Source organism: Canis lupus, chromosome 12 (genome assembly GCF_003254725.2).
Source record: "Canis lupus dingo isolate Sandy chromosome 12, ASM325472v2, whole genome shotgun sequence".
NCBI lineage: Eukaryota > Metazoa > Chordata > Mammalia > Carnivora > Canidae > Canis > Canis lupus.
Window position 1 is genome coordinate 64,173,769 of NC_064254.1, and position 13,171 is coordinate 64,186,939.

Sequence of the window (13,171 nt, forward strand, 5' to 3'; positions counted from 1 at the left end):
TACATATTCTACATATATGTGGTTTTTCCTATCGTAGCTGGGTTGCATATGATGGAGAAAATTTCTCTGGTAATCAGTACGTGTTGGAAGAAGGCCACTATCCTTGTCTCTCTGCAATGGGATGCCTGCCTGGAGCAACTTTCAAGTCTCTTCGTTTTATAGATGCTGTAAGTATGTCCGTGTGAATACGGTGTCACAGAGATGTGGGGCTCACACAGCTGATGGGGGCACAGGCAGGCTTCCTCAGGACTTAAAAGTCAGATGCAGAGAAAACAGTGGTAGTAGAACTTTGCTTCCTGTGATGTTTTGGCCTTTTTTTTAGATCTTTTTTTTTTTTTTTCTTTAAGATTTTATTTATTTGAGAGCAAGTGAGAAGAGAGTGAGCACAGTGGGAGAGGGAGGGGAGAAGCTGACTCCCCACTGAGCAGGGAGCCTGACATGGGGCTTGATCCTAGGACCGGAGATCACGACCTGAGCCAAAAGTAGGTGCTCAACCGACTGAGCCACCCATACGCCCCTCTTTTTAGATCTTTGGCATAGAAGTTGATTTGGTTGGCTGTTTTCTCAGACTTCAGGTGTAGAGTGTTGAGTCAGCCATGGCACAGTCATCAAGGATTAGTTCAAGGTCCCTTTCCTATCTTGTTTTTTTCCATTGCATGCCCGATTCCTATTTCTATGCCTCTCTCCTTTACGGGCACCCATTCTGATGTGTATGGGATACAGCTCGGATATTCTTATTAAGTGTATTTTTAAAAAAACTATTGGCTTTTAATTTATATACAGTATGATACTATAGTTCTCATCATTATAAACCCAATACTTACATTAAAAAAATTTTAAGAGCTGCCCATTATGCTGAACGTACATCCAGTTTATTGATTCTAATTGGCTAAAGTATTCATCATCATATTTTATTTTACTTAATCCTCTCACACACACATATATCCCTGTTGACCTGTGTGAAGTCTCCTGGGGGTATGTATTTTAAAAGAGTGGATCTGGGACGCCTGGGTAGCTCAGCAGTTGACCATCTGCCTTCGGCTCAGGTCTGATTCTGAGGTCCAGGATCGAGTCCCACATCAGGCTCCTTGCAAGGAGCCTGCTTCTCCCTCTGCCTGTGTCTCATGACTAAATAAATAAAATCTAAAAAAAAAAACAAAAAAAAAAACAAAAATAAATAAGAGTGGGTCTGCTGGATTTCACGTGCATGAATTTCTCTAGGCACTGCCAAATTCCACTACTTGAGATCCTTACTAGGAGAGCATGTGGGTTCCTGGTTTCTACGTCATTACCATTACTGGGAATTCTCTCACTTTCATCAATTTGAAGAAATTGGGTTGAAAGTATGTTTCACTGTTAGTGAGACTGGTATCTCACATACGAATTAGTCACTTGGGTTTGCTGTTCAGTGAACTGCCTGTTTTATATCCTTTGCCAAGGTCTTATCTTTTGTTACAAGGTCTTGTGTCTTTTGTTGTTGTTACTGAGTCGCAGAAAGTCCTCATAGTTTTATTTTTTATTTTTTTAAAGATTTTATTTATTCATGAGAGACAAAGAGAGAGAGAGGCAGAGAGACACAGGCAGAGGGAGAAGCAGGCTCCATGCAGGGAGCCCGACGTGGGACTCGATCCTGAGTCTCCAGGATCACGCCCTGGGCTGAAGGCAGCACTAAACTGCTGAGCCACCCGGGCTGCCCCCCGTCTTGGTTTTTAAATCGCTCTGTTGTTTTAAGGACTTGCAATCACGTCTTCTCCCAGTGCGTCACATATGTGCTAATTCAGATGATAGTGTCCCTTTTTGAACAGAAACCTTTCATTTTGATGTAGCCCAAGCAATGTTCAGTAGAACAAAACATCAAGATAGAGTGCAGAGGTTCAAGTCCAGATATGTCTGTCTGTAGTTGTAGAAATACTTGGCTTTTTGTAGCTGATCTCTCATAAGAAGCCTTAAACACATGTAGTTGATGACTTGAGTTTTAAAAGTAGGAAGAGCATACAGGAGGTGGCTTTAGCTCGTCCTTCCCTGCCTGTTCAAATAACTAAAATGCTGACCTTTCTTGAGATGTGAAAATAGTAGCAGAGAAACTTGGAATGATGTGGAAGATTCATTAGCTTATAAACAATAAAATATCTAAAACGTTGATATTTAATTTGCTTAGGAGTCTAAAAGCTATCTCCAAATCTATATTTAAGTGCACGCACACACACACACACACACACACCCCAAACACACGCACATCAGTTGTCAAGTCTTCAAATCAACTAGTACTTGGAATATATGCTCACGCCACTTTTGCTACTTATGTCGTTTCCTTATATATTTTATATAACCTCATTCTTACACGTACAAACCACCTCTATATACTCATCTGCTCTGTTTACTGCTCGACAGAAATCTTTGTACACGTCGGGGCATATCCACGTAAATGAAGCAGTAAGTTGACACACCCTAACCACAAAACTTTAAGCGACTAGGGAATTTTTGATGTATTATTTATGATCTTAGGATTATTATCATTAGAGCTTAGACTAGGGTCATAAGGGTCTGTAATTTGGAAAACAAGCATAAGCTGCCAGCTTTTTATTTTCTGAAAATCAGTGGACGTCTGTGCTCTTGTCCTCTTAAAAATGAATGATGGCTTGAACAGGGGGCTTCCACCCTGGTTTGGTTTTGTTTTCTCTCCTAACAATTATTCCTACAGGAAAGCTTGGGAACACTGTTGTCTTACAATTAAAACAACAACAAAAAAGGCATTTGAAAAATGCATACATACTTGATGGGATGAGCACTGGGTGTTATATGCTGCCAAACTGAATTTAAATAAAGTATTAAAAAAGAAAGAAAGAAAAATGTATCCAAGGGGAAGGTTCCTTGATTAGGTCATTGCCACTGTACCACTAGCCTCCAGATTGCCACTGCCCTCGCCATTTCCGAACATGGCTCCCTAGCCCCTCCTTATCCCCAATAAAAAAAATGGCAAAATTGGAAATAAATGACAAGTGTTGATGATTCAAATACCCATATTTTTGTGCCTAGGATATGTCCTCCCCGCTTTAAAACCCCATTATATTTACCTACCTTCCTATGCAGTAGAAAACTTTCCTGCCCCTCCACCCTTCGTCCCTGTTGTTTTGGAGTACAGGAACACCCGGACCTCCAGGGAAAGGCGCTTTAGGACAGGCTAAGCCTGGTCCCACCTTACAAGTTGTCCTTTAAGGAGATTATTTCTGTAGAAGTCCAAATTATTGTCAAAGCTGAGTGATAGAAACTATTTTTGTTCCTTGACAGGAATTTTCTGAACCAACAATTATTCTTTTTGAAAGAGAAGACTTCAAAGGAAAGAAGATTGAACTTAATGCAGAAGTAGTTAATCTCCGATCCCTAGGATTCAACACACAGATACGCTCTGTTCAGGTGATTGGTGGCATGTAAGTGAGTTACCTGCTTTTTATTCAATAAACTATTTGATTTTTACCAATTAGGTTTGATCATTTGTCTTTCCTGCGCTACCTTAGCAAACTGAAATAGAACCTCTTATCCCTTTATTTTCTGTAAGGGTTAATAATTATGCACCTTCATAGTATAGTTTTTCCATTGAGAAAAGCCACATGTGAGGTCACTTTCCTCTCTTCATCCAGATTTTTAATTTACTTAAGGTAAGGACTTTGTCTTAAGCTCCTCTCAAGTTCTTAGGGGAATCCTTTGCAAACTAGTGCTCAGTAAATATACTGAGCACTTTTTTTTTTTTTTTTAAGTAAGAAAAGGAGCTGATTTTTCTTATTCCTTTGAAAGACCAAGTCCTTTGGCTTTGGAGTAGGGTTGGGATTTTCCTTGACCTAGGAATGATTAGCAGATGCTGTAGACAATGATTAAAGGTCAACGTGGGAAGATTTTTCTGAATTTTAAATAATTTCGAAATTAAGATATAAAAATGAATAAGGACTATCCATGTAATAAATATTTTTAAGAAAGCATTTTTCTTTCCCCCATAAAAACAATAGGTATAATCTACCTGTATGCATCAGGTATTGGAGGGGCCGGCCTAGTTATTTAAAAACAATTATGGGGCATCGCGGATGGCTCACCTTCTGCCCAGGGCCTGATCCTGGAGACCCGGGATCGAGTCCCATGTCGATCATGCATGGAGCCTGCCTCTCCCTCTCTCTCTCTGTGTGTCTCATGAATAAATAAATAAAATCTTTAAAAAAAAAATATGGATTACTATGGTGGTAGAATTATGGGTGATTTCCACCCCCCACCCAGAAAAGTTTTATATATTTTTTTTCCCAGAAAAGTTTTTTTTTTTTTTTTTTTTTTTTAAATTTTTATTTATTTATGATAGTCACAGAGAGAGAGAGAGGCAGAGACACAGGCAGAGGGAGAAGCAGGCTCCATGCACCGGGAGCCCGACGTGGGACTCGATCCCGGGTCTCCAGGATCGCGCCCTGGGCCAAAGGCAGGTGCCAAACCGCTGCGCTACCCAGGGATCCCTCCCAGAAAAGTTTTAATTAATATTTTGTTTCTATGATAAAATGTCTAAGATGATAACATTTTAGAGTTCCAGGATTAAGAGTAGAGAACATTCCTCATTGATATCATAAATCAGCCAAACAGGAAAGGTTGCTGGCTTTGCCTGCATGCCAGTGTGTGCCAGAACCCATACTTCTTCAGATGTGGACGCCAGCATCTTCAGGCAGAGAGACCAGAGTATCCTCAGCAGTTTTTTGGACTGAGGAAGATTACACTTGTTTTAAATAAACCTTTGAGTTATTTTATTTAACCCTTATATAATACTTAGCATGTGCCACACACTAAGAATTTTACAAATAGTAACTATTTAAATAAAGTATTACAACTGAAAATGTTTTGACAAAAGCCTCACAGGAAGCATGGGGCAGCCCTGTGGAAAGGACTGCATGTCATTGCCTTATTAGAGGGAAAGACTCACCTGCTTCCATTCAGGAGTGGATCTTTGTGGCATAAATACTCATGGACCAAGAATCTCCTACTTGTCAAGAAATGAGTGCTTCAAGTGTTTTAGAAAATAAGATAGTTTCCTTTTCCACCCCAATGTATATTTAAAGAATAAAGTTCAGTGTAAGAATGGGAAGCACTCTAAAAATAATCGAGGCCAATTGTCAAATGGATATTGCCACTTACTCTGGTTTTCTTTTTTTTTTCCCAGATGGGTTACTTATGAATATGGCAATTACAGGGGTCGACAGTTCCTACTGTCACCAGCGGAAGTCCCGAATTGGTACGAGTTCAGTGGTTGCCGCCAGATAGGTTCTCTACGACCTTTTGTTCAGGTATTTATTTTCCTTTTCCAGGCTTTGAATGCTTTTTTCTGAAATGTTTTTCTTCTTCTTCTTTTTTTTTTTTTTTGTAAATGTAATTCAACTTTTTAGTTTCAGTTTTAAGTATGAGATTTGGTCGCCTCCCAATCTCTGAGGGATGTCGCAATTATCCCTAGTCCAGCCTCACCTTTGATTCCTTCCCTGCTGCTGATGCTTATTCTGTGCTCCTCACAGTACTTCCTGTGTGTGACTATTGCCGGGGTCCTTGTCTTCCAGAAACGAATATATTTCAGACTTCGAAACAAAGCAACAGGCTTATTCATGTCCACCAACGGAAACTTAGAGGATCTGAAGCTCCTTAGAATACAGGTCATGGAGGATGTCGGTGCTGATGATCAGATTTGGATTTATCAAGAAGGATGCATCAAATGCAGGGTGAGCTTTTAGGATCAGATAAGGGTTTGGAATAGCATCTTTCTTGAAGAAGATGCTATTTCACAATTCCTGGAACACTTTCAGAAATAAATTAGGTTTTCCACGAAAATATTTTTTTTTAGCTGATAGAACCAGTCTAGGAACTTAAAATGGAGGAGAATCTAGTACTGATCCAAAATGGAATATTTACATTCATGCCTGATTTTTATCTGGTGATAGAAGGAAGCGTCTGTGTTATTCTCGCCTTTTCCTGAATCTTCTTAATTATAGTTTATTTCAGTAAGCCCCAGCACTGTAAGTGCAAATCACTCTTGGTTTATTTCGGAAGACCCCGCAGACTGGGGCAAAAAAAAAAAAAGAACACCCTTTGTATAACACTTCCTAATGTTAGGAAATGTACAATTTCCTAATTGTCATACCATGTTAAATGGAAAATGGTCCATCTCCCTCTTGCATCACTCCTGCTGTACAAGACATGGTAAAGCTGCATGTAGTAAAAGACTTTATTAGAGAAGCTCACACTTCTGTTGTAGATATTCTTTTTAACTCCTTCTTGATTTTATGGGCTTGACTATTCACTCCCGATTTTTTTTTTTTAACTTGGGGCCCCATGAGTCAGCAGATGGCCTACAGCCTGGTGGAGGGGAGCACAGCTTATTAACTGGGTCTGCTGTGCTCTGTGCTTGAGGGACAATCATTCTTTCAGTCAACAGAAGTACTGTTTAGACAGGCATAGAAGAAACAGCGGGAGAAACAAGTAACTGGACTACAGAAGCATAAAAGCAGCCAACTTCTGTCTTTGAATTATCTTAAACAATTCAAGAAAACTGCCTTTCAGCAATCCTAAGAAACATTTTAGTGATGTTACCTGTAAATTCAGTAGGTCAGTGAGAAAAAGTGTCCTAGATGATCCCTCTTTTTATCTCCTATAGAGTGTATTTTTCCTAAGCATTTTCTGTAAGCAAGATGTATTAATGCCATGTGAACCTATGGCTATCCACTGCTTATATGTAAAGGGTAGATTCACTTCAGAAAAGGACCCTTAAAATCTTTACAACACTCCACTGCATGTGTATTTTATCCTTGCTATTTTTATAGTTGGAGTGCAGGCCTTTTTAGAAATTTCTATAGACATTTCTCCAGAAGGAAAGACAAGAGTAAGTGGAATTTCAAGTTTTAAAATAATAAAATGCCCTTTAAGCCACTTCATTGTTATGGCAGCCTTTCAGATTAGAGATGCAGTCCCCTACAAGAAGGGGCAGGCTGATCAGAGATGGCTAGGTCAGGGAAGATCTAGCAACAGACGCAGCCTCTGATGGTGGTCATTTCTGAAAGAGACAACTAGTGTTCTAAAGGTTTCCCCGACTCACAAAGGGCAGAAATCTTACAAAGGACAAGAATGGAGAACTTTCCAGCACTCATGTCACCTGAAATGAAGGCATAAGTATTTGTTGTTTGATCCTAGTTCCTCTGGCTAAAGCTGAAATGTCTCACGTGAGGTAAATGAAGCTAACAATTAAGACAACTTGAATAATCATGATCCCTGAATGCGTCTCCGCCTCTAAGCTGCCTTGTCTTTTCCATAAGCAGATAGCGGAAGACTGCTGCCTCACGATCGTGGGGAGCCTCGTGACCTCTGGCTCTAAACTGGGCCTAGCCCTCGACCAGAATGCCGACAGTCAGTTCTGGAGCATGAAGTCGGATGGCAGGATCTACAGCAAGCTGAAACCAAATTTAGTTTTAGATGTCAAAGGTAAGAATCGTTTCCTTCATTTTCTGTTTGTGTACGTAACAAAGATTATATATATATTTTTAAATGAGCATATTATTAATATAAGAGATCCCTTCCTGTGTGCCAGCCACTGTGCTGAACACTCTACATACATCGTATCTCCCGGGATCTTCCCAGCAACACTACCAGCCCCATGTAAGTCCCTCCTCCCCTGTCCCAATTTACAGCCCAAAAGTGAGACTCAGAGGGGCCAATCGCAGTCCTGTATCTAACTCCTGAGGTGGAATCTGGACCTAGGCTGACTAAAAATTGGTTTTATTGTAATAGTGCTAGACTAAAATCACAAAAGGCCCTGACCTCAGTGAGTCTAGTTGAGGATTCTCATGCATATGCATGTATCACCTTGTTGAACTAGAGCTTCTTGGTCTTACAAGATAGTTTCAAAAACAAAGAAATGTGACTAAATTGGAAACATCCTTTTTTAAAAAAAAAAAAAAAAAACATGGAATCCTATTTCTTATGTAGTCAGTTTCCTGTGTCAAGGTTAAGAGGTTCCTATAATCCTTATGAACTAGTCTCTAGAGCATTCTTTTAATTCTCTCAACATGTTCTTTTTGGGTACCCACGCTTGGCTAGGCACTGGGTCCCAAAGGGGAGGAAAAATACTATCTTGGCTTCAGAGAGCTTCCATACAGAAGCTCCAAGCACATCAGTACTTGACAAGGAGTATGGATGCCTGGCTTTGAGTCGTGACTGACAAGAACTGTGGAACTCCAGGAGCTTACTCCTTAGGGCTTTAAAGCTCGAAGGACCCTTCCTCATAAAATGCATTATAAATTAGTCCAGTGCCTTTTGAGTAAGGATAGAGCTCTGTATGTTTGTGAACGCTCAGTGTATCTATGCAGGGTGGAGGCACTAGTCTCCTACTTTGGTAAACTGAATTTAGATTTCTCAGAACGTGGGCGAGTGATGCCATCTTGTGGGCATGAGGGAGTAGGACTGCACAGCCCCCATTGGTGCAAGGGAAATACAAATACCTCTCTGGTACACTTAAAGGAGACTAGGATTTTCATCAGCTACAGCCTTTGAACCCTTTGTTACCTGCTGCTGACCTTGCCCTAAGATTTATTAGATTTCTTGTAACTTAGCTCCTGGGTCTGGGGAGGGAGTTGTTTTGGCAAACATCATGTATTACTTCAGACCCCTGACATGACAGCAATAGAAACTAAAAACATCAAAAGGTTGGGATGATCTCCATCCTCCCCAAAGGCAGAAGAATGAAATCAGAGGATTTCTCTAGGACTTTCTTCTAGGCTTTCTGATTCTAAGATTATGGTATAAAGAATGAAGCAAGAAGACACTGTGATCTTAATACGTCCCCAAATCTCAATGGAATATAGTTCGTGTGTCTTACTAGACACTAGACTAGGGATTTACTGGTGGTAACTCCCCCACCCCCACCCCCCAGTACACACTTACACATAAAGGCCCAGGCACCTTGCTCTTATATTCTGTCCTACACCTAGATGTGTAGAGGCTCTAGATTATCAATGATGATAAATGGATTTCTCGTAAGAGTCGTCTAAGTTTCCTGGATAATCCTCCTGGATATTTTGTAAATGCTTAAAAGAGAAAAGAACATTTAATTTTTCTTGGCTTGAGGATGCAGTATGATTTCAATACCAGTCACACTGCCTCATATCTAGAAGAACAGATTTTTATTTCGATGGAGTCCCTGTAATATACCTTGGTGCAGAGGCTTATGCTAAGAAAGGATAAGGTATTTGAAATGCTATTTATTCTACACTGGGGGGAAAAAAATCAGATAATCTTTTCTTTAGGATACTTCCCATCAAAAGAAAAGGCCATGAGGTTGGTTTTTTGTTTTGTTTTGTTTTAAACACTCAACTAAGCATCTAGTAGGCACCCTTGGAAAAAATTCTTATGTTCTGGTGAAAGGAGTTTAAATTACAGTGAAACTCAGTATCAAGTGCTATGAATCTTTATATGCCAAGTGGGTTCCCAGGATCTGGGTGTCTTTCAAACCTCCCCTTTGCCTTGATATGGCCATTTTTCATTGTTCGTGCAAAATCTGTTCCATCTACTCCTAAGCCCTGGTGTATCGCGAATCCACGATCCCATCACTGAGTGTATTTCACAATCTCTTTGTTCCTCTTCCCTTCTCTAGATTCTTCCATCATCTTCCCCACCACCCCCCTGCCCGTTTCAGACACCTAAAGAGTGGGTGTAGACTACCTTTCAATAAGACTTGAGTAGGAAAAGGAGCCCTGGGAGGTTCAGCACATCCTGTGTGGAGTTGCTGGTACCCATATGATGGGATTTTAACACAACCCAAAACTGAATCATCCTCTCAGCCCAGGGACGGGTTCCAGGGCTTTCCTCCCTGCTTTGTTTCCTCCAGGCACATTTCCTTTTTATTATTTTCCTTTTCTTTCTTTCAGGAGGTACGCACTATGACCAAAATCACATTATCCTCAACACTGTGAGCAACGAGAAGCTAACACAAGTGTGGGAAGCCATGGTCCTGTAGACCTGACTGAAGAACACAGGAGTACTTGTGTACTTATGGAGGTCTTCCAGCTGCTTCACACACACACACAACTGACAGAGAGCAAGACGAAAGCGGGCCCGCTGCTCCTTCAGAAACTCTAAATCCTCCCCTGAGTGACACTGCCATGACCAGGACTACCGTCTCATCTTTTTTCAAAAGACTGTAATAGCTTTAAACCAACAGTTTGTCCTTCTTTCATTTCCTGCCTTTCGTTTCCTTCAGTAGCTGCTTAACAGGTTGCCTCATTAGCAGCTTTTGGGTGTTTTTTAAAAAAAAACGTTATATCAGGACTATGTACATTTTAAATTATTTCCAAAGATAGCGACAGCAGAGACTAGGAATAGACTTTGGACAGGATTTGTGGGCCCACCAATCTTACACTTTAGAGGGAAGAATAAAAGCTCAAGTCTGCAAGGCAGAAGACTGGTTAGCACTGAGAAGAAATAACAATAATTTTGGTCCTTCTGTTTTCTGGAATTATTAGTTATGCTATAGAGCAAAGTGGGGAAAGGCTTCTAGAATCAATAATTTTAAGAAACTAAATAAACACAATACTATTTTCTTTGTTAGTACTAAACATTAATTTAGAAGATTTCACATCATGTCCGCTAACATTATTAGCAGGATTTGGATTATTTTAACCCACCGTGTGCTGCCCTGAAATGTCACAGTTCTTAGGGACACTGCGGGAACAGCATTACCGTGACCTGGTTTATCAGTCCATCCTCACTCCTCTACAGTTCGTTCTGAAGCCACGTCCTAGGACCCTCTGCTGGGCTCAGGCCTGCAGCCTCCTGAGGCCCGTGCGGGGCCACCTCTGCTCTGGTCGCAGGCCCCGTGGGCTCCGACAGCAGAAGGGAGCCATGTGGGAGGCTTAGGAGGATGACCGGCACTTCTCCAGAACCGAAGGAAAGGAGGCCTGAGGCAGTGCTCATTCAAATCCTAGAACTCGGGGAAGCCTAAAAATGCAGCATTTCAGTGAAAAGTGACAGAGTTTAAATGCCGACAGTACACGGGCCCACGTGGTGCTATTCAAACAGCGCATTCTGGTTTTGAACAAAACTGCTAGACCTACTTTGGATAGATTCCTCCTCTTTTTTGTCCTTATTTCATTCTTCTTGTTAACACTGGTGCTCTCATCACAAGAACAAGCCTGGTTTCCTTCTTAGCTGTTCCCAGTGTGTTTCCACGGCTAAACTGTTGCTCCTCTCTGGAGGCTCGGGTAGGCAGTTGTGGTCAGGAGCTTAGCTCCGGTTTTAAAGTAATGTTTGCACATGTGCACCAGCTGCCAACAGGTCGGTCTTGCTCTCAGATGTATAGCTCTGAGTTTAGGCCTTTGTGCCGATCGCTACAGGGTTCTGGGGTCAGACATTCTACAGTCGCCTGTGTTGAATTTCTCTCTTGAATAAACTTGCTTCTGGCTAACTGTACAGAGGAGATCTGCGAGAGTCCTTGCAGTAGTAGCCCTCACATCACTTCAAAGCGAGTCAGGGGGCAGATTAGAACTGGCTGACTGATGAGGAAGAGGCAGGTTCCAGGGGTGCTGGACACTCAGTGAGAGGGTACACTCCACTTTCCCAGAGAGGACATCAGGATAAGTGAGGTCCTCCCTCAGGAGTGCTGCTCCCTCCCTCTACCACCTGGGAGCCCTCAATCGTGGAGACTGTTCAGATGGAAATCAAAAGTGGCTGTCCTGACGACGAGAGTAATGTTTTCTTTCTTCGGAAATATTTGTACTGGTGAGACCAGCAATGCCAGAGGAAGGCTCTCCTCCTACATGACCAAATGAGCGTCTAACAGGAATAAGCCAGGTAGCGAGTTACTCAGACAAGTCTAGGTCCAAAGCTCCAAGCCAGCAGTTCAGGTGCGGCAATGAGGAGGAACCCATCAGGAAAGAAACCCTACTTTGAGTGAATGAGGCCCTGTCACAGGCTACAGATTCAAAAGCTGCAGTGGGCTTACTGGTGAAATAACTAAGTGCAGGCATTTACGGGCGGAAACTGGAAAGGGCTCTCAATTTCCACCGAAAAGTCCTCAGAGAAGCAGGTTTCAATTGCTGGAAGAGGCCTAGCCCTAATGCAAAATGTAAGGCTTTTAAAAGGTTGGAAACGCTAGCATCACCTTTTACAACCAAATCACCAGCCAGACTGTATATAGGACCCTAAGAAGAGATTCAGAGCTCTGAGGGTGGCTATGACCACAGCGGAGCTAAGGAAACCTTGCTTGGCAGGATTCATCGAGCACTTCTGAAGAAGGAAGTAGCTTTAAAGGAAGCTCTTCACGCTGCCATCCACCCATATGCCAGAAGTTTTAGTATCTCACATGAATAGAGTTTGAGCTACTGGAACAGAAGAGGACACAACAATGAGAAAATCTGGTGTGAAAACAGCTTGAAGAAAACTTGGCCATCTTTACTGCAATTTATAGACAAGGCCAAGCGTGGATATTTTCATATGTCTTACTTGTGTATCCCCTCTGCTTGATTCCGAGAACTCTCAGCAAACAGGAACGATGGCTGTCGGGGAGGGTACTAGAAAGCACTCTGGGTGGGGTAATGTGCAGATGGTGGCGGTGACTATAAAATGAATCTCTGTGCTTAGTTCAGAAGATAAATTACTGCCAAAAAGGTGTCTGTCTTTTTTATACTTTTATCATGGAAATTAACGGTTACAAAGAAGTCTGGGCCCAGAGGCACTCACCAAATAAGAGCCAACAGTCACTACACTGAGTATTTATTTAAACGACATTAATTACAGTCTTTCCTCTTGCATGTCCTCTTTCTACCTTCAGGAAGGCCTCTGGAACTTGAGAAAAAGGAAAGGTTTTTTCAATAACGGGCCGAATCTGTAAAACACAAGAAGAAGTTGACTGGTAGGGAGGAAAGAGGCAGGTTTTCAAGGCAGATCCATCCATGGGGTCCTCTCTGCCCCGACCACCACGCCCAGCCGGCTGCCCTGTCTCCTCCCCACCTCACTGTAATGCACGCAGTCAGGCTGACCATCGCTCAAGTCTGTCTTCTGTCCTGTGCTGGTCCTGTCACCCACCTATGCAGAGCTCTTCCATGGCCATGACCATGCCAACCTCGGCCCTCAGCGGACTCTATGCTCTACCGAAAAGGCCTACTTATCGCTGTCT

General features: G+C 42.0%; 2 protein-coding genes across 8 annotated transcripts in view; one reads left to right on the forward strand and one right to left on the reverse strand.

The window, feature by feature from the left end:
• The window catches only part of CRYBG1 (crystallin beta-gamma domain containing 1), a 200,362-nt gene extending 188,896 nt beyond the window's left edge, over positions 1–11,466 (forward strand). The window contains exons 17-22 of the mRNA XM_049092426.1: positions 38–167; positions 3,289–3,428; positions 5,186–5,309; positions 5,574–5,732; positions 7,323–7,485; positions 9,927–11,466. Of these exons, the coding sequence (XP_048948383.1) occupies positions 38–167; positions 3,289–3,428; positions 5,186–5,309; positions 5,574–5,732; positions 7,323–7,485; positions 9,927–10,015 (805 nt within the window). The 3' untranslated portion in view covers positions 10,016–11,466. The remainder of the gene's footprint in view (positions 1–37; positions 168–3,288; positions 3,429–5,185; positions 5,310–5,573; positions 5,733–7,322; positions 7,486–9,926) is intronic.
• Positions 11,467–12,752: 1,286 nt separating this feature from the next.
• The window catches only part of RTN4IP1 (reticulon 4 interacting protein 1), a 45,653-nt gene continuing 45,234 nt past the window's right edge, over positions 12,753–13,171 (reverse strand). For all 7 annotated transcript variants that reach the window (XM_049092429.1, XM_049092428.1, XM_025444567.3 and 4 more), the window contains one exon: positions 12,753–12,880. In XM_049092429.1, coding sequence (XP_048948386.1) covers positions 12,773–12,880 — 108 coding nt within the window. In that variant the 3' untranslated portion in view covers positions 12,753–12,772. The remainder of the gene's footprint in view (positions 12,881–13,171) is intronic.